This window comes from Elephantulus edwardii, unplaced genomic scaffold (genome assembly GCF_000299155.1).
Source record: "Elephantulus edwardii isolate Elephantulus edwardi_28Jun2011 unplaced genomic scaffold, EleEdw1.0 scaffold00148, whole genome shotgun sequence".
In the NCBI taxonomy this organism is placed as follows: domain Eukaryota; kingdom Metazoa; phylum Chordata; class Mammalia; order Macroscelidea; family Macroscelididae; genus Elephantulus; species Elephantulus edwardii.
In genome coordinates, this window is record NW_006399898.1 from 5,372,749 (window position 1) to 5,393,999 (window position 21,251).

Consider the following 21,251-nt stretch of genomic DNA (forward strand, 5'->3'; position numbering starts at 1 on the left):
TTCAGTTCCAGGACAGCTCAGCCTTTCCCCTTGCACACGAGTGACTAACTGGATATCACCTTGTGTGCCCGTCACCACCTTCTGTGCCCGTGACTTCCCTTTGCCCAGCCTCCAGCCTCAGTATCTGTGAACTGTAAGTGCCCACCTCTCCGTGGTCACTGTTAGGTGCTGCTGTGACCCTATGAACGGCCGCCCTGGCCCACGTCCTCTCCATCTCTGACACGGGGCTCGCCGTTGGCCTCTTTCAGGGAAGGGGGGGTTCAGACAATGCCTGTCCTTTAGTGACTGACGTGTCTCACGCAGCGTCACGTCCTCAGCGTCCACGCAGTCACAACGTGTCTCAGAACTCCGCTCCTCTTTATGGCCGGATCAGAGTCCATGGAGCACATTTTGCCAGTCCAGTCATCTCTTGGTGGCCACGGGAAAGGTTCCTTCCTGTGGCTGCAGTGACTGATGCTGTGACAGACACTGTGATGGGCACTGTGAAGGACACTGGTGTTCACATCCCTGTCACTGCAGTGACTGATGTCATGATGGACTCTGTGATGGGCACTGTGACAGGCACTGTGACAGACACTGGTGTTCAGGTCCCTGCCTGTCACCGTGGTGACTGATGCTGTGACGGACACTGGTGTTCAGGTCCCTGCCTGTGGCTGCGGTGACTGATGTTGTGATGGACACTGTGATGGACACTGGAACTCACGTTCTCTTTATGCTCATTTCAGAGTGTCAGTGCACAGAGACCCTGGATGGGATGGTTCCTTACTGCCGAAGGTAGCCAGCCCCCCGTCTCTTCTTCACCTAGTCAGATCAGACTTTTTCCCAGGGATAGGCCTCCCCATGGGGTACTCTCTGTTTAAAATATGTGTGTCCATTAAGACAGCATATAATCCACCCCCTGGGCACACCTTTCAGTCAAAACCCGACAGACCACAGGCCCACAAAGTGGTAACAGCATGGGGAAGGAGTGGTCAACCATGTGAGGCCCAGAGGGCAGCAGGCGCCCAGTCTCAATGCCGAGGCAGGAGACAGACAAGTGGACAAGGGAACCCAGGGACAGGAGGAGTGCTGGTACATGAGGGGACTGCAGTCGCCATCACGACACAAACGGGTGCGAGCTCTGGATGGAAAGCTCACCCGCTCCGTACACTTCCACCCTCGCCACAGGCCCCATGGTAAGAACAGCAACAGCTGGTAAAAGTGCCGAGAGCTTCCTTGTTGCTGCTACTGTAAGGCTTTTCACATGGGCTGCAACTCCCAGTGGTCCTGTGTGGCAGGGAAGGGGCCCTGCCTGTCCTGTCCTGCCTGCCCCGGGGCGACCCTCTGCAGGGGCCGAGCCACCATTGCAGCCACTGGTCCGTCCCTCTAACGTCTCCTCCTCCTCGCGGAACGTGGACTGCTTCAAGCAGGATGTCTTTCTAAGACTCCTTTCTACACTTCGCTCTCCCACATCTGGTCAGTTCTCGGAGAGTGTGAAGGAAGGCGCTGTGTTAGATCATCGCTGTCTCCTGTGTCCACCTGGAGAAAGGACTCACAGCTCCCAGTGACTCTGGAAGACCTTCCTAACCTGAGTGAGATCCATTTCAGAAAATGGCCTTCTTTTTTTTCCTTGTTGTGTACCCTTGAATCAGATCCGACTGGCACAGGACGAGACTGCCCCTTTCTCCAGCAGAGCATCCTGTGGATTTGAACCAGGCGCCTTCGGGATTGCAGTGCAGCTTCTTGTCACTATGCCACCAGAGCTCCCTTAGAAAGTGTCCTTCCTTGAGTGTGAGCCGGCCAGTGCTGGACAGATCCCTGGCTCTCTTCCCCTGCCGAGTTACCCTAACGTTTGACTTGTCTTTCCTCCCTTGGGACCTCTATTCTCCCCAATCACACTCGAGAGGCAGCCAAAACACAGGCAGGGAAAAAAGCTCAAGGTCAGAGTGGACCCCAGGCCAGGGCTGCATGCAGGCCAGATCTGCCCAGAGAAGAAAAGGATCAGACCGGGCTGGCTGAATCCCTGCCCTGGCTCTGTCCAGCTTCTCGGTCCTGGGCCATCAAGAAGACTTTCTATGCCTTGGTGGTCCATGAAGCAATCATGTCCTTCCTCCCTGTTGGAGAGGAACGAGGCGGAAGGACGCGGCTGGGGCTCGAGGATCAGGGTGCGTCACGGGGACTCCGTCCCTCAGACTGTGGGTGTGTCAACAGGAGGGGTCAGTGCCTGGAGAAGGGCATTAGGCTTGAGAGGAAGGCTCAGCGGGACGGCTGGGCATCGGGCCTGCAGCAACAGAGCCTGACAGGCAGTGCCCCTCCTGGTGGACACAGGCTGGTACGCGGTGGCAGCCACCACCACCACCACCATGAAGAGTGAAGGCCAGGGCTCGCAGGTCAGCAGCAGAGCCCAGCCCCCGACACGGAGCTAGCTGAGAGTGGAGGCGGGCTCCCACCTACCTGCACATCTTCGTGGTGGAATTAAACAGCTTCACCTTGTAGTCGCTGTTGCAGATGAGCAGGAAGAGCTCCTTGGTGAGGGGCGGGTACCAGACCATGCAGGTGGGGTGGCCGCCCTGGTCAGTCCGGTGGATGTCCAGCACGTCCAGGTGGTCCTTGGTGGTCTTTGAGAGGTTGTACTCAATCTGTAGAGGAGCCGGGCGGGGTGGGGCAGACCAGGGCTCAGCGGGGGAAGAGCAGAGCAAGCCGCCCAGCTCACGGGGACGCCCCCTCACTGTGGGCAGCCAGCCTGGTCAGGTCAACAAGCTCCCACAGTGGATGTTCCCCGAGAGCCAGGCGGGGGGTGAAGCAGCGTATCTGCTCCCCAGACTGAGGCCCCAGTCACCTGTCTAGTCTGGGACCAGCTCACTCTCACGGCCAAAGGACCTGGGCGGGGCCAGGGAGAAACACTCCTCAGAACAATCAGATGAACCAGACCGAAAGGGCAGCGTTTGCCCAGGGAGGACACGCAGAAGGCAGGACCAAGAGGGCAGAGGGACAAGGGGGACTGAGGAACAGGACAGGGGGCGTGAGGAGAGCACTGTCACAGGGGGATCACTGTCGTTAAGGTCCTAAGATGGGGAAGAGTGGACGCGTGGCCAAGTCAACCTGCCCTCACAATAAGAAGTCCACGGCGAGAATAGAGACATGCAGGCAGAGCCCAGCCCTCACCAGGAGGCGGTCTTGGCCGAGGCTCAGCAGGCGGGGCTCGTTGCTGTCCAGGTACACCCCAAACAGGAGGCTCTGGATGCTCTTGCGATGGGAACACAGCCTGGCCAGGTATTCCCAGACCCTCTTCCCGTGTCTGACCACCACGTGGAACAGGACGACCGTGCAGCTGAGGTCCTGTGCGAGAGCAGAACTCAACTTAGTCCCTCTTCCGACTCCACCGTTTACACACACGCCGGCACGTCACGTTAGTGTGCCTCCAGGGCCCTGGACACCACACTGTGCTGCTTTTTCTTCCCTAATGGAGGCTACGGTTCTCAAGATCGCATCCACCCACTCTGTGTCAGAGCCGAAGCATCCTTCAGAACGTGGCCGCTCACCTACTGGACGACCGCGGAGTGTGACCGTGACGGTCGCTGGCCCCTTCCTGCGGCACTGGCTGTGTGCCGTGCTCTGGAGCAGAGCCTGCTGCACCCTTGAGGCCTGCCCGTGTCTCCCACTATCCCATCCTCTTTCTCTGCTCTTCACTGCATGTCCCTGCTCTCCCTTCCTCAGCTACATAAAATTTTAAAATGATGGCTAAAAGCAAAAGGGGTCACAGTCAAGCACACACGATCTGACACCACCTGGGAAAAACGTTCAGAAAGCAGGAAGGGCTAGGCAAAGACAACTGGAAATGACAGACACGAGAAGAAGGGGGAAGAGTGTCGTCACTAGGCAGCTACACGGTGGTTATCAGCCGGGAGTGTCACGGCCAAGGTGTGGACACTTCTCCAGGGCCCTCCGACTGACCCACATAATGGAGTGATGGAGTGTGTCTGCAGACAGGGGTCCAGAGCACCCCGACTGACCCACATAACAGAGCGACAGAGTGCACCTGCCGACAGGGGACCCCGGAGGCGCTCTCAGTACGCTCACGCCCTGTCATTAAAGTCAGTCAATGGCAAACTCCATCAGCCCAACCCTGACCTGACGCCCAGTAGGCCAGACCTTTCAGGAATGAAGGACTTCGTCCCCCCGCCAGGCAAAGAACCTCGACTAGCCGAGCTGCCTACGGAGGGGAAAAAGGCCCTGGGAACATGTGGCGGGAGGTGGTGCTGGAAAATACACGCCATGGCCAGGTGAACAGGTGGAGAAACAAAGACCACAATTTTATGAATGTTTCTACCTTGCTGTGTCTGCATGAAATATTTTTGCCTTGTTCATTCACAGAACATAAGATACAAATGGGGCAAGTGTTTCCAATTGTATTTGTTAAGCTGTATCCTGTTGGATGCAACTCTGACTTCATGATTCTATTTCCTTTTATGGTGCATGGCAGAGGTGCTGGTGCCTGCATGGCAAGTGGTGCACAGCAACGGTAACTGTGTGTCGGCCTGGCTGCACGTGGTTCAACTCTCTAGTTTGGCAATTATCCCCTTGAGGAGACTTGATATAATACAGTCACTTCTCTGACAAGCCGGTCAGGGGAAAGGGCCTTTCCTTGGGGGTATGGCCTTCACTGAACAGGTTGGGACATCTGAAAGAACTCTCTTGATTTTTGTTTAATGAGGATCTTCCATCTAGCTCTCTGAACCTGAGCCAGCAGGCTGCCATAATGCCTGTCGACCTTGGCAGTGTCAGCCTGTAAAGTCAGTCCCTGCTGGTTAACCAGTTAAGCAGGGGTCCACCAGCTCCTGCAGCTCCAAGAGTCAGAAGCAGCCTCCAGCCTGACTTCTGACCACCGCCTTGGCCCTGTCAGCTCTTTAACACACTGCTGCAAATGACGGTAATACATTGGACAGAGGGGGGAAATAATGTGTTTCTAAGCACGGTCGTCAATATAAAAGTGTGCGGCAACGTGGTAAGTATCTGAGCTATTCCTTTGAGAGAAAGAAATTCCGCTCTCTCTGAGAGCTCATCTGGTTTTCAGATAAGAGTTCTATCCCCTTCTCCTTCCATCTTTTTAAAAAGCAGCTGGATTGAGATAAAAATGCCCAGACCACACAGTGTGCCCGGGGAACACACAACCTAGTGGCTGCAGGCTTGGCAGACCTTGAGACGCTGCGGTTTGGGCTCCAGACCATCGAGGTGAAGCGACTCACAGATTCTGGGGATTCTTGCATACACTCCCTTCTACTGGAGCCCAGTGCAGGTGGCACGGTGGCACCGCGTGTACTGTCAAGGGCTGCTAACGGGCACGCCAGCCGCTCCAAACCCCCAGCTGCTCTTTGGGAGGGAGACAGGCCATCTCCTCCTGTGAAGACGCGCGGCCCCACAAACCGGAGGGAGGGTTGCTGGGCGGCAGAGGCGACACCACAGCACTGGGGTTGGATAATGGTTTTCTCTCAAGTCTGCAACAGCAGTCTGAGAAAGTCGGCCATATTGAAATGACAGAACTACGACACAACGTGAGGACAGGCTGGCAGGAAAATGAAACTGCCGGACCTTCACGACGTGGGAAGCACTGGGTCGGCAACGTGCAGGTACAGCCAGCTACGTGTCTGTGCATTCAGGGCGGCCACGAGCTTCACTGCTCCCTCATTCCGGGGACCCTCCCCGTCCCACTCTGTCCTGGGCTGACACAGGCTGCAAAGCCCTGACGGGCCTCAGGGGTGCACGCACCGCAGTGGCCATGTACTGGGAATCATGGGAGAAGCTGATGTGTGTCACGCTGCTCCGGGAATATCTGAAGGGCTTTGCAGTTTCGTTCTGGAGGGACATGGCGTCGAGGATGTAAACGGTCCCTTCAACGAAGCCAGCGCCCAGAATGGCTCCTGAAAGCACAAGCGAGGAACAAGGACTGAGAACGTCTGTCACGCCAGGTGCTGAGAGGACAGTCATGACCACAGGAGCTGGGGCCCCACGGGAGAAACCACCAAGACCAGGGCTCTGTGGGCTCCTGGGGGAGAGACCTCTGTGGTGCTTAATACTGAACAAGGCTCAGTGGAGCGTCCACACTAAGACTAGCAAACAGGACTGGAAGTCTACTTCCAAACACCTTCCAAGAAAAATCCAATGCAGCCCAAGAGTAACCAGTGACTGGCCAAGGGGTGGCCCTGCCAAGCAGACTCCCGGGGTGAGTGGGCACACGGGCAGAGCTTACTCGGGGGTGTAACCCTGCAGGCCACTGAAAGGAAGATACCTTCTGGGTTGTAGGTCAGACTCTTGATGCCGAGGCCCTTCTCAAAGCACCTGCTGAAAAGGTAGATCTTCTTCCTGTAGTCCCACACCTTGATCATCCCACAGAAGCTCCCGACGGCCAGGAGGGGCTGGTACGGGTGGCAGGCGATGGCACAGATGGCATCCTTGGGCTCCACGAACAACTTCTGCAGTTTGGTCCCGTCAGTGGTTAGGTGATACACTGTGGCATCAGACGTCCCGATGAGGAAATTCCTATTTGCCACGGGAGATGAGAGCCCGTCAGGGTTGACAGAGCATGAGCACCGCAGCCCTGTGTCGTCTACAGCGGGCGCACTGCCTCTGTCGTCTGTAATTTCCTGACATTATTAACCCGTCAGCTCCAAAAATGCACACCAAAACCCAGCTGCCCACGTTTCGACATGCAAATTGAGTCGTTAAGTATGCAGATGGACAGTCGGTTGTACAATTAGCTAATCTGCACATGCAAATGCTCATTTGTGTATGCAAATACGGAGCGTGGTGCACACATACAGATGTGCCTCTGACTACTGCAAGGGCAATTAGGCAGACTCACAGACGGCGCGCTCTGGAAGTGTTATGGCTATCAATTACCTTCCGAGCTGTGGCAAGGCCTCGCCGGGACCTGCAGGGGACAGCTCCAGACTCCACGGGGGTCAGCACCCAGGGACAGGGGGCTCCAGGCTTTGTGTCGCTACTACTAACCAGTCAACTTGTGGTTTCTGTTGTGGTCAGGTCCAACCTACTGCTCCCCGCACACACCGAGGCACCCACAGCTCCAATCCACAGCTCTCTGATCGCTCCAACAACTAGCCACACCTCCACTCACCTTACGATGAAAAAGTCGCCTTTCAAAGTGCAGTCTGGAGGGTAGTTTGACTTTTCGGTGGAAGACGGTGGTGGGGTCTTGGAAAAGGACAGGCTTTGTATGGCACCTAACTGTAAGTTGCTGTACCAGTTAACAATGGACAGGGTGCTGTCGTAGAACTTGATGTTGCCCTTGACGTCACCTGTGACGATGTAGCTGCAACAGAAATGAATGTGTCATTCACCGACAGTAACGGCAGCGGTCACTCCAGGCTCTGCACTCCTGGCCTTGCCAAAGCTTCATTTAGCACCACAGCAAGAAGCTTCGCTGCGTTCCCAAAGGCATAGGGTTCAAGTCCACCAGCTGCTCTGCGGGAGAAGGATGGGTCATCTCCCATGAGATTCCCTGCCTCTGAGAACCCGCTGGAGGGTCAGCGATGGGTCAGTTCCGACTCCACAGTTCACAATACACATATGTGAGGCTGACAGACGTCCCGGTCACGGAGTGATTAAAGCACTCATCCGGCTGCTAACAGAAAAGGTGGCAGTTCTAAGCGAGAAGCCGGGCGCGTCCATAGTTACGGCCCTGCAAGTGGATGGGCGGCACCACTCTGCCCGCAGCCTCGCTGAGAGCATGAACGATCACGGCAGCGCGTCTATCAAGGCTGACTTCCCGCCTGTGCCATTCCCTTCTGGAACCTGAGCTCAGAGAGGTAATGGGTTTCACAAAGGAAAATACAAAAAGCCCAGGTCAACAGGAATTTCAGACAACCCGCACCCATTCTGAGCCCAGTGACAGCCAGGGGAGCCCATTTCAACTCCCAATGGGCCTGAGGAAGGGGCAGAACAGTCCCACAGGGCTTCCCAGGCTGTTTTTACGGCAGGACTCGTCTTTAACCCACTGACCTTCTGGACAGCAGCACGGCTCTTTTTTTTTTAATTTATTTATTTTTATTTTATTCTTTTGTGGGTGTGTACTGTCAAATCAGATCTGACTGGTACAGGAGGAGATTGTCCCTCCTTCCCCGGCAGAGCATCTGGTGGATTCAAACTGTGCGTTTCTGGGATTGTAGTTGCAGCTCCTTACCACTAGGCCACCAGAGCTCCCCTAGCAGCATGGCTCTTTAAGCATCAGACCACCACCCTCGCAGTATAACCCACTGCCTCCGAGTGACCCATCACGACCCTGCAGGACAGAGCAGAACTGCCCCGTGGGGTCTCCAGGGTCTTTGCAGAAGCTGACTGCCACCTCCTTCTCTCACAGAGCAGCCAACAGGCTTGAACCACCAACCTTCTATCTGGCAACCAAGCACTTTAACCATTGTGTCTCCAGGGCTCCTCTGTAATGTTAAGTGCACGTGGTGGAGGAGGCCATGAAAGCTGGTGCATCTAAGCCTGGTGGGCCCCAGAACCCCTCTCCCCTCAGAAGCCACAGCTGCTCTGGGCGAGGCACTTGTGCAGTCCGAGGGCCGTAAAGCCCGGCCGGCCGGCATTGCAGCCCAAAGCAGGACTGTGTGACACAGTGACTCGCACCCCTCCCAAATGGGGCTGTGTGAAGCGTCACCATAATTCTAGTCTGTGAGGCGGGGGAGTGAATTTTCTCTTTTATCTGCAGCGTGTTGAAATGAGGCTTCTGATTAAGCGAGGCAGGTGGGCCGAGTAATTGGCTAGGACGCCGTTCGCTGCCCTCTGCTGGACAGAAGAGGCAGCGCCGGCCAGTGCGGGCACTGAGGCCTCTGCCCGGCTCACCTGGAGGGGAAGAGGCAGCTGGTCCTGGTCTGCACCAGGGGTCCTAACCCACAACTAACTAAAAGTGGAATGTGTGGCCAGCACAAAGGGGTTGTTGAAAAGTAACCTATTTCCAAAAATTTGTAAAATCCAAAGGGAAAAATGGGCCTATAAACTAAGTATGTCCACTGGTGTTTGTGACCCTTCTTCTCGGCGAGGAGCCAAGAGTGACCATGAGGGACCCTGTGCCACGGAACAGAGCTGCCCCGCAGGTTTCTGGAGCTGCCACAGGAGCTCACTGCCACGTTCGCTCAGTGAACTGCTGGGGAGGTGGAACCCCAATCTTTCATTCAGCAGCTGATGCTTTACCACTGCACCACCAGGGCCCGGGTCTCTATGTTGCCCCTGGAACCGGCCCACAGGCACACAGACTACATGCTGGCGTCTAAGGGTCATCAGGACACCGACTCCTGGATCACCTGGACTGGGCCGTGGTGTGTTCAACTGCTTGCATGCCAGTCTAAATTTGACAACTAAGAGTCAAGAAGAACGTTGTCTTTGAATTACAGTGCCGGCAAAGAGTACTGAATATCTATGGACCGCCAAAAAAACAAGTCAGTCCGCTTCAGAGGAGGTGCAAGCAGGGTGCCCCTTGGGAATGCTGTCAGGAGGCGAGTGTCCTTGGGAAGACATGACGCTGGAAAGCAGAGGGGAAGCAGAGGACAGGAAGATCCTCACCGAGATGCGTCCACTCAGTGGCCCCAGCAGAGACCCTGAGGATGCCATCTAGGCCGACGCTGAGCTCCACTGCTCACGGTGGGGGTGGCTGTGCACAGGAGCCCACCCGAGGGCACCACCAGCCACGTCCCAAAGCCAAGCGCTGAGGCCGAGCCAGTTCCCACCACGGTGGCCTTCCACCACGCTTCCAGGTGAGCAACTGGTGGGTCTGAACCCCCAACCAACACCGTATGCTCTGCACCACCAGGGCTCCTAGCTCTGCTTTCTGGTCAAGTTCATTACCTGTCGACTGTGGTGAGCACAGTGATGCCTTCCTTCTGCAGATGAACCAGCTTGCAAGGCCTGATGTAGGGGTAGCTCAGGACGGCGGCCGATGGTCGTGGGCGATGGACATCCCAGACAACCAGCTTTCCCTCCTTTGTCGCTGAGAGGATCTGTCTCGAATTCAGGTGGAAGACGGACTGGCTAAATTTCCCCACGAGCTTGTTGAATGTCTGGATTTTGAGAGATAGGGTACGAGTTACTGTTGGTACCAAGAACACAGCCAAGCACGCATTAACGCAGCAGTGTGCACTGAAACACAGGCGGGAAAAGCAGCAGAGGCCACAGGCAAGCTCTGAAACCCCACCCAGGACAGGGCAGCTCTGAAGCTTGGCCCCAGGCCAGGGCCAGGCTGCCCACCATGTTCAACCCAACCCACTGCTCAAAGCAAAAGAAACAGAGATTTATCTACACGGACAACTGTTTAGCTTCGCCTAGGGAAGTTTCAGAGGCAGGTAGGAGACACAGTGTGCGGTGTGTCTGTGTCTGTTGTGAACAAAAGTATGCACAGGCTGTAAAGACACCACTGAATCATTGTCCCAGCCTACTTTGATTCATAAATCATCTTCCCCTCAGTAGAAGTTATCTGAGTCCATAGAAATACTCCTGAAGACTTCTTAGGAAATTCCGTGCTGGAACACAAAGGCAACTGGCTTGCTTTCTTGGATGACACCTAAGGGGGAAGCCTCATGCACAAAGGCCCTGGGTGACTGGTGGAGGTAAAGGAGAACCCTGGCTCCCTGTCACAGGTACGGCTGCTGGCCCACTCCACTCGTGGCTCTGCCACCTGAGACTGGCACACGGCAGGAGCAGTAAAGTAACAGCAAGTTCTTTCTAAGGCAGCATTTTGATCAACACAAGGCCACACTAACCACTTCACAAGACTATTGCTTGATACCTGGGTTTATGGAAAATAGAATGCACACAGACTGATCTTCCTTTGTGTCTGTCCTTCGGCTCAGCCCCCCGCCCCACTTTCTGACATGCCTTCTTCAAAGAGAAATGTCTACACACCACCTGAAGAGTGAGGACAGGAAACGGGGTGCGAGGCACCAGGAGACACTCAGCGGGAGCATCTACAAGACTCCCACACGCAGAAAGTTGTCCAAGACGCAGCTCCACAGCCACCTCTGATAGCGTGTCTTGAAGTAAACGGGAAGAAGAAAATGCTGTTCTCAATACCTGCTCTATCACTTTCCTATCGGCTCGGAAGCATCTAAACATGCACTATCATTTTTCACGATTTACAAAGATGTCGTCGTTGATCTGCAGAGCAGTAGGCACCAGTTCGACCACGTCTACGTGCGTGATTCCGTGATCCTGAGTCCACTCGGGCTGCCCAAGTGTCCACACCCGCTTTTCCTCCTCTGTTAATATAAACTCCCTGCTGGGCAGTTCCCACATTTGCAAAGCTCCGTCCGCGGGCCTCCACTCAGGGCTCTGAGGAGAACACCATGGTCAAGCCAGACATTCTTCCCTAGTTAAGCTAAAGTGCAGCTTGGTTCTGAGGAGACGTCGAGGAATATTTTCGGTTTACTCTTTAAGATTTTATCAGCCAGTCTCCTTTTTCATCAGCCTGAAACCAAGCTGCTTTGTAAGCGATCCCTTCTGGTCCAACTCCTCTATTTATGCCCTGCCAACCTAACCGGTGCTCTGCCAGTTTTCACTCATACATTAGACAAGCTATCACTTCCAGGGGGGCAGATTTTCTCATGACAGTAACTCTGTAATATCTCATTTTAACAGTCTCTTGCTTCTTTGCAGGAGCTTTGGTGATGCATTGCATTACCTGCTATCCTACTAAGCCAAAGGTGAGCAGTTCAAGTCCACCAGCGATCCGCAGGGAAGAGACAGGCAATCTCCTGCCCTAAATAAAGGTTTACACCTTGGAAATGAGGTGGAGCGTTGCCACGTCAGAATCAACTCGACGGCAGTGGTGTTCCAATCTTTCTTCTCCATTTCCATTATTCTCAACCAACAATTCAAAACAGACAAAGAATTCAAAGGCTATCGTTCCGATTTCTCTCCCAGTGGTTTACTATGACGACGTACAAGTCACAGTGCAAACCAACTAAAGTGAAAACAAGCAAACAAAAACGCCAATTCCTGTCATCACGCTGATTCTGACGCCCAGTGACCCTCCAGGATGGAACCCAACTGTCCCGGAGGGCTTCCACGCCAGAAGCTGAAGGGACAAGGGGCCCTGTCATGTGGGCAGCTCATCACTGGGACGCGAACTGAAAGGTCAGCTGTTTGAACCCACCATCCTCCTCAAAGAAGAAAGATAATGCTGTTCGCTGCTGTGAAGATTTCCAGTCTTGGCAAGCTGACGGGTCAGCTCTCCTCTGTCCTGCAGGCCTGTGATGTGGGACTGAGTCTGACAAGGGGACGAGGGGCTACGTAGGGAAGGGGACTGGCACAGCTGTCTCCCTGGGAACAGTCAGGAGGTTCAAACTACTGATTCTGTGGTCAGCTGCCACGTTCTCATCCAGGGGGCCTCCAGGTCCAGCTAAGCTGGCACACATACGAGCATTCAGCCCCCACAAAGTCCGACGTACAAAAACGCCGCAGACATACTCACTTTTTCTGTCAGAAGCGGGGCACTGTGAACAAGTTTGTTTTTCTCTTCAAGCTGCCAAGGACAGAAACAGATCCGTATTACTCGGAAAGATCTGGTTCCCAAAAGACACGGAGACAAAATCAAAAGGAAGGCTCTGGAGCGGGGCATGTCCACAGGGAAGAGGTCCGGCTGCCTCCGGGAATACCCAAAAACGCTGAGAGGACAGCAAACCTCCAGAAGATGCCCCAACTGTGGGGACTTCCAGCAGCTGCCCGTGCACCTGTGCTGTGCAGCAGTGACCACTGCTCAAGGGGTAACGAGCACTCCCCGTCAGGGGCTCCAAGTGAGGGGCTCCATGTCAGGGGCTCCCCGTCAGGGACATGGAGCTTTACCCCAGGTCAGGCCTGTGCCAGAGTGCATACTCCTGTCTTGTTTGCAATGTCTTTCTAAAAGAACAAAGTTCAAGACTCATAAAAGCCTAAATTTTAGACCTGCCAAGTAGATGCAAATAAATATTAAGTCAACATGGATAATTAGATTTGAATATTAACTATTTTATTTAATGTATAAGTCTAGGTGACCTCAAGCTGGCTGCTTACCCACAGGTCAGCAGTTCGGGTCCACCAGCCATTCTGGGGAGGAAGCTGAGGCAGTCTCCTCCAGATTCAGAGGCTCGGTGCTGGTGGAGGGCCGCTGGGAGTCACAGTCCCCTCCCTGGCACTGAGTTTTGACTTCTGATGTAATATGCTGATTTCAAATGAGACTAAAATCAGGGCTTGCTATATAATTGTTGTGGTGGTGGTGCACCATCAAGTCAGAACTGGCCCGCAGCTGGCCCTCCAGCAGGTTTCCAGGGGCAGTGATTGCACGGGAGGAGATAGCCCATCCTTCCTCCATGGAGCAGCTGGTGGATTTTGAAGCATGTGCCTTCAGGATTGTAGTGCAGATTCTTACCCCTAGGCCATCAGAGCCAAGTGTCTAAGACTACTATCATGAGAAGCTAAAGAAAGGGTTACACACCCATAGACTCATTCTTAAATATCAGAGGCACTTATTACAACAGGTGAAGGGAAAGGCAATATTCAGTGAGGGGGTGACCAGCTGTGGCGGGCACGGTAATGAATGCTAGCCAACAAAAGGCATATGAACGGCTAAAGGAAAAACCAGCATGTTTTGTAAACTTTTGCTGACTTTAAAAATATGCATAAACTTAAATCTTTAAAAGCAACCTGGCATGATGATTCAATAAATAAATTTGTAATACCCACTGTGGCTTCCTGAGTAGCAGATACTAGAAGGAAACCAGGGAGGGTTGAGTTCAGGGAACGGCTTTGTGTTCCTGGACTGTGTGCACTTTCTGTCTCAGGTGCAGTGATCACCCTCCTGTCACGCTCTATTAGTGGGTCAGGGTGGGGGTTGTTGGGTCAGAACCAACCCATGGCTGACCCTCTGGAGGGTTTTCAGAGGCAGTTAATCGCACACGAGGAAAATGCCCATCCTTCTTCCAAGGAGAAGCTGGTGGATTCAAACCACGTGCCTTTGGGACTGCAGCACAGCTTCTTGCCATAGGCCACCGGAGCTTCCTCTGTTGGTGGGAGGTATCTGAATTTCCCTTCTCTGACAGGTGCTCCGGCTTTTGCAGGTTTCCCTGTACAGCGTTACCTTACCAACACATGTTCACTCGAGGATGAACACAGGCCCAGACCCACTGAAAACAAACCAAAATCTCCCCACTTACCCAGTTATAATAGATGGCTCGAGTTTTACTGTTGCTCACCAATTCTTTAGCATTTGTTGGATTAAAAGTAATATAGTTCTGAAATATAGAGTATGGAAAAAAACAGTACATTATCTCTTTTCTCGCTGCTTGAATACTTACAGTTAGATAATTTTATATTACATAATATAAAATATGCTTGATTAAAATAAATTACTAAGAGTTTAACACAAAAGACATGGCATTTGGTAAGCAATAGGAGGGTAATTTAAATACTGAGTGTTAAAAAGTCCCTCAGAAAAATCAATTTTGTAATAATAATGCCTTTATTTTTTAATTGAAATTTTTTAAATTCATTTTAGTGAAAGTTTACAGAGACTTAAGGTTTCCATTTGGTCATTGTTGTACTTTTCTCCCTGCCCACCCCCTTCCCAGAAAAATCAAATTTTTAAAAAATCACAAGGGCAGCATTTGCCCAGGGAGAAAGTTCAGAGGCAGGAAGGGAAGGGAAGACAGACAAATGGAAACAGGAAACACAGGGAGGAAGAGGGAGGAATGCTTGCTGTTCCATTGTGGAGACGCAATCAAGGTCATAAAACAAAATGTGAGTTTGCTGAACAGAAAACCAGCCTGCTCTGTAAACCGTCATTCTGATCAGAACAAAAAAAGTTAGTAAAAATAAAGAAACACCAGTCACAAGGCTGTTCTCTATCTAGTCTCTCTTAATACTCATCATCTGGTAAATTGGAATTGCCCAGAAACCTTTATTCTTTGTTCTCTTGAACAAAGTCGGCTGTGTTCACATGTATAAATGTGTCAGGGTCACAAGCTATCGTGGAATGAATGCAAAATCCTAGAGGGGGGATTCTGTCCCTGCCAAGATGGCATACGAACGCGGGCTGCTGGCGCCCAGCCCAGCCCAACTCTGCAGAAATACAGATGCAAGGGAACTGTGAAATCCAGAAAGGAAACTACTAGCAAAGGGGAGGGCCCTGGGGAGGGTGTCCTGGGGGAGGGTACCCTGGGGGAAGGTGTGGGAAGAGGGTGGTGGCACCCCGAGGGGAAGGAAGGGTACAGGACAGGCATGGACAGAGTGGTGGAGAGAAGCTGTGGGCTCCATCCCTGCTGATGCCGCCCCAGCTGCGCCCCTTCCTCCTCCAGTGCCTGCTGCCCCACTCCATGGCTGCACACTAGCACTGCCGGCCTCAGAGAACAGGATACACAAAAGCCGGGTGAGTTGAGGAATTGATAAAAGCAGGCACTTTAAAAAAAAAGAAAGAAAGAAAGAAAGAAAGAAAAGAAAAAGCAGGCACTTTTATCAATACCAGAAGGTGATATGTTTTACTGAAACATATAATTAATCTTATGATCTTGCCTGTAGTTGTTGTTGTTAAGTGTCACCGAGTTGTAGACAACTCATAGCGACCCTATGAACGAAAGACCTGAACACTGGTATAACTTTAATCGTTTCTCCAGGTTCATAGGGTTTCTGAAGGCCAGCTGTTTCAGAAGTGGATGCCACTCCTGCTTCCAAGCTTGTTTTAATCATGGAGCTCCACCAAACACTGTCCACTATGGGTAACTGTTATCTCATTTGACTCATCAGTGTCAGTGTTCAGCGTCACAGCAACTACGAGTTACCTCTGTACAGCAAATGGACAGACTAGTGCTGTACTGCTTAGAAGATTGTTTGACCAAAAACAATTAAAACCATCCACATTGATGCACATAGAGACAAAAGGGAAGAAAACATAAAGAAGAGACTGCAGCTCAGTGGGGCAGGATTACAAGGTCTAACTCCTGCGTAACTGGGCTGCCAACACGAGACAAAAGCATGAGGCTGGAAAAACATTTTGAGGTACAATGACTGAGAATTTTCTAAAACTGCGGCAAGAAATGTCATCACATGTTCAAGAAATCTCAGAACAAACTGTTCTTTTTAAAAATCAGCAACATGTACATAGGTACATCATTGAAGAAAAAAAATGTCTAATAGTGGGAGGGAGCGTAGAAGGAGGATGTGACAGTGTTCATTTGATCGGGGGACACCAATGACCAGGGCAAGCAGACTTCTGATGAAGTCATGCTGGGGTGGAGGATGTATTTTGTAGAAAAGAGAGGAGTGAACCAAAATGTCCATCAATTAAAAAAAATAAATAAATAGTTGGCATTGTGTCTCTTCCAACTCACAGAGAGTACAGAAGAGAGCAGACCTTACTGCAAGGTTCCAAGGCCGCAATCTTACGTAAATGGTCACGTCTTGCTGCCAAGGAGCTAGCACTTAACCACTGTATCATCAGGGTTCCTTACTATTCATCAACATGTTGTTGTTGTTGTTTGCTGTCGAGTCCAGCACAACGCATAGCAACCCTGTGAACCAAAGACCCAAAGCCTTTCTCTAACTATCGCTGTTTCTCCAAGTTCATAGAGTTTCCAGAGGCATGTTGTTTAGGAAGTGGACGCCACTTTTGCTTCCAAACCTGTCTTAATCTGGGAGCTCCACCAAACACTGTCCACCAAGGGCAACTGTTATGGCATTCGGCACCCCAATGGCACAGAGTTCAGCACATAGCCAGTCCACCTTACCTGAGTCCAGCAAACTGACAGACCAGTTCTTGCACCATTGAGAAGAATGTTCCTCTAAATTACAATTACAGCCTGAGGGCCCCACCAACTTTTAAATACAAAGGCCCTGCAGGAGGTGGTGTTGACTCTAAAAAAGAGGCTTAAATCAAAAACAACCAAACTTTCCACACGACCCTCAACCAAAACAAGAGAGCCCACATTTCAGAGTAAATCTGCTTCCCCTAGACTCCTTGTCTTCTGTTGTTGTTAAGTGTCCTGGAGTCGACTAGCGACCCTCTAAACAAAAGGCCTGGACCCTGTTCTATACCAATCATCATTTCTCCATGTTCACTGAGTTTCCAGAGGCACGTGGTTTAGGAAGTGGGTGCCACTCCTGCTTCCAAACCTGAATCAATCTGGGAGCTCCACCAAACACTGCCCATAACGGGTAACCATTATGGCATTTGCCACACCTTTGGCACAGAGTTAAGCATCACAGCCACTCCAAGTTACCTCAGGATAGTAAACAGACAGACCACTGCTGTACCACTTAAAAGAATGTCCATCCCCAGATCAATTAACGTATGTAATTAGCACATGCTCATCAACATAGAGATGGATAAACATGTGGTGTGAGATCAAGCAAGGAGAAGTTACACATCAGTGAAAATGAATGAACCCTGGAGCTCGGTAAGGGTTGCTCGTGGTAAGGAACTGGCTTGCCAGCTCAAAGGCATGCGGTTCAAACCCACCAGCTACTCTGAGGGAGGAAGAGGAACAGCTTCCTCCTGTGACATTTACCAGCTCTGAAAAGCTGTTGGAGGCTCAGCTGTGAACCGAGTACGTAACAACAACACAACTCAGTAATTAATGTAGATCAATTTAACGAACAAGGCAGAACAATATTAACTAACTCCATAAGGTAAGTAACAGCAAAACCAAAATCAGACCATAATGAGGGACACGTGCCTCAGTGGGAGAGACAGTAATGAAAAGCCAGGGGAAAGGACAACCTCAAGTGTGGGCGACCGGGGGCCGTTTTCGGATGTGGGGACCAGGCGCGGTCCCACTGTGCGTTCTGCCGCAGCCCGTTCAGTGAGCTGAGGGGCAGGGAACCCGAGTCACCGTCATCACTGCCCAGAACTTTCCACAATGACCGCGTGTGGAAACGCCCAACTATGGTGCTGGCCAATACAGCGGCCATCTGCCGCACTGAGCACCTGGAACACATCCAACGAAGCCAGGCCCCGGGTCAGTCACGTCATCTCACGGTAACTGGTTAAAACAGTCACTCGTGGCTTGTGGCTGCCACGTCTGAGGTAGCAGCCTTAAGTAAGGACTTCTGCAGAATCTATCTGCACAGTTGATAAAATGGCCCTGATATGGATAATGTGAGGAAATTCTAGGTGTAAAATATTGGAAGTTTATCACTGGTATATGCTCCTGTTTAACTGGAAATAAAGCAGCCCAGTAAAAAGAAAACTGTGACAGTCTCTTCCACATGTGGTGTGGCTCCTGGGCCCTGGACAGCACAATAGAGCCAAGTGGTCTGCTTCCTGGTACCACACCTTGACCTCTGTCAATTGTACCTGGTACTGTGGTGTCTTGGAGATAAGGGGTCCTGGAGGGGTTGACACGGCTAACTAAAAGTCAGCAGTTACACTCACTAGCCACGTTACAGGAGAGATGGGTAGGGGGGGGTCCTGGGACGGCTTACAGCCTTGGAGACCCAGCTATGCCGTTTCCCATCCTCAGATCAGAACCGACTCGGTGGCATCACGTTAGGGGTTTATAATACTCACAAGTCAGCGGTGAGTTAAGAGCATCCTGCCAGAATCAGAAGGACCGTGCGGAGGGTAAATTCTGTAGGTGAATCCCATCGTCATTTCCCTGACCACGCTAAGCCTCCTCACCATGTTTACATAGGTTCGTGGGATCGTCTGGGTAAAGGACTTGGACGACGCTCACACATAAGAACGCCAGCTGTGATCATCGCGCACGTGTCCCCAAGACACTCGCACCCCAGCACAGGCTGCACAGAAACAAGCAGGTGTCCGCCCGTCCCAGGGCAGTGCTCGCCCCAGCGCTCACCTGGGAACCATACTCGCTGTGGAGCTGCAGCGTGCATGCCGGCGTCTCCGCGGCCAAGGTCCACTTCCAGATGCAGACCTGCTGCGGTGACTGCAGACAGTGGGGGGGACGGGCGGAATGAGATAAATGAGATGCCGTCTCACGGCTGCCGCCTGCTTCCCGCCTCTCACAGGAACACAGTCACAGCCCCACAAGCCTCCCCAGAGAAACCTTCCAGGTGACACGTGGCCTGAGCCGAGCTGCCCGTGGGGGCATCTTGGCAGGATGGCCCACCTTACCTGGATTCTGCCGTCTGAGATGGTGGCCAGATACTTGGCATCGGAGCTGATGGCTATTGCGTTGATGCCACTGCCGTCCGGGCAGCTGTCAAATATCGTGTGCACAGGGATCCTGCAAAACGGGACAAGGGCGGATGAGCCACTGCTGAAGCAGAGCTGCTTTACACACAGCTGGAAGGCAAGGGCAGCCCAAGTGTCCACCAAGGGATGAACGGGAACCACAGGGGCCTGTCAAGGTGATGGACTATCACACGGATAAAAAGGAAAGTGGCTGTGATGGACACTACGGCACGGATGAACTCTGGGGGCTACAGTGGGGGAAAGAAAGCACACGGACACAGAAGCACATAGGCGGGTAGAGGCGAGGCCTGTGTGAGAACAGATCTAAGTGTCCAAGTGTACACACCAACACAAGGAGGTGGGCAGGCACGTGTTTGCATTAAAGACTACAGATAGCGCTCAGGTAGAGTCAAACAACCTGCAAATCAGTGTCCTCCGTTTGGAAGCGTAAGAAAGGCTCTGCCAGTTGGTGCAACGTAGTTGCGAAAATGTTCAGTTCTGTGTCTTAGTGAAGTGACTTGCAGATTTCTTCGAAGTCTACGAGAAGAAAGAAGGTAACCAGAGCCTCAAAGAAGAAACAAGCCTAGGAGGCCGACTCCTGCACCAGCCAATGCAGGCCCTCCGAGACTGTGCAAGCCCTCCGAGACAGACGCCAGCCCTCTGGGATAGAAGAGCTGGATGGCGCCCAGCCCCACCACGCACCCACCTCACTGAGCACAAGTGATGACTCTGGCCAGAATGAAGGAAAAAGGAACTGTAAAGCTCATTCTTCAAAAAGGCCTGGCCGAATGGACCAGTTGAGACCACTGCCCTGAGGTTCTCATTAAATTCTAAACAAAAATGATCCCCTGAGACCACCCTTTCAGCAGAGATCTATTAACATGCTGCTGCAAATGAAGGCAATTTAAAAGTGGGAGGCAACGTGTTAAACAACAATTTGAGTCTAAAAGGTCAACACTGAATTTAAAGGAAGATGAGATGAGGAGCAGGAAATGCAGAGCACAGGAGAAAGGGAGAGGTCAGGGCACAGGAGACCAGGCGTGCAGCGTGCAGGTGATGGGGCAAGGTAGGGGTGCAAGCGACAAGGTGATGAGGTGAGGTCAGGGTGCAGGAGATGAGGTGCAAGGAAAGGGCACAGGGAGAGGACAGGGTGCAGGAGACAGGGTGAGGATAGGGCAGAGGAGACGGGGTGAGGTCAGGGATACTTGACAATGAAAATGTGGCCAATGTCACTGACCAATATGTATGGAAACTGTTAAATGGAAACCTTAGTCTTCAATATGGATTAAAGCACCAAGATATATGGAGAAGAGATTGAGGTTGTTAAGAATTTCGGCTTGCTTGGCTCCACAACTGACATTCTTGACACCAACCATCAGGAAATCAAAAGACAAACTGCACTGGGAAAATCTGCTGTCAAGGGACCTCTCCCAAGTGCTGAGAAGCAATGATGTCAGTTTAGAGACTAAGGTGCACCTGACCCAAGCCATGGTCTTTGCAATTACTTGCTATGCATCAAAGACCTGGACAGTGACTAAGGATGACAGAAGAAGAACCGATGCCTTTGAGTTGTGCTGGAGAAGAGTCTTAAACATACCAAGGACTGCGAAGAGAACAAATAGGTCTGTCTTAGGGCAAAACCAAGTTTCTCTTAGGAGCCAAGGATTTTGAAGCTCCTTCTCACATACTACTTTGGGCATGTGGCCAGGAGGCACCAGTCCTTGGAGAAGGACATCATGCCCGGAAGGGTGGAGGGACAGCGTAGGAGAAGACCCTGGATGAGATGAATGATACCGTAACTGGGGCAATGGGGGTAGGTGTGTCTGAGTCAGTGAGACTGGCTTAGGACAGGGCAGGCTTCAGAGCTGTTGTACACAGGATCGCTGTGAGTCGCAGGCGACAATTACTCCCCTGTACACTCTCACACTGTTGTTAGTGTGAGGTGCTGTGGGGACAGTCCTGACTCTAGCAGCTCCAGGAATAATAGAACAAAGCACAACCTGGTCCTGCATCAGCCTCCCAAGTCCTGGTCTGTATGAACCCACTGTTGCAACCGCTGTGTCACCCCATCTTGTATTTGGGAAAGTGAAATGTTGTTGTTGTT

General features: G+C 52.1%; 1 protein-coding gene across 1 annotated transcript in view; it reads right to left on the minus strand.

Moving 5' to 3' along the window:
• The window catches only part of WDR66 (WD repeat domain 66), an 80,166-nt gene that overhangs the window by 31,564 nt on the left and 27,351 nt on the right, over positions 1-21,251 (minus strand). Inside the window, exons 5-14 of the mRNA XM_006894711.1 lie at positions 19,088-19,199; positions 18,810-18,890; positions 14,175-14,252; positions 12,458-12,508; positions 9,838-10,049; positions 7,112-7,306; positions 6,266-6,516; positions 5,746-5,897; positions 3,145-3,318; positions 2,434-2,618 (exon numbers count right to left, since the gene is read on the minus strand). Of these exons, the coding sequence (XP_006894773.1) occupies positions 2,434-2,618; positions 3,145-3,318; positions 5,746-5,897; positions 6,266-6,516; positions 7,112-7,306; positions 9,838-10,049; positions 12,458-12,508; positions 14,175-14,252; positions 18,810-18,890; positions 19,088-19,199 (1,491 nt within the window). The remainder of the gene's footprint in view (positions 1-2,433; positions 2,619-3,144; positions 3,319-5,745; positions 5,898-6,265; positions 6,517-7,111; positions 7,307-9,837; positions 10,050-12,457; positions 12,509-14,174; positions 14,253-18,809; positions 18,891-19,087; positions 19,200-21,251) is intronic.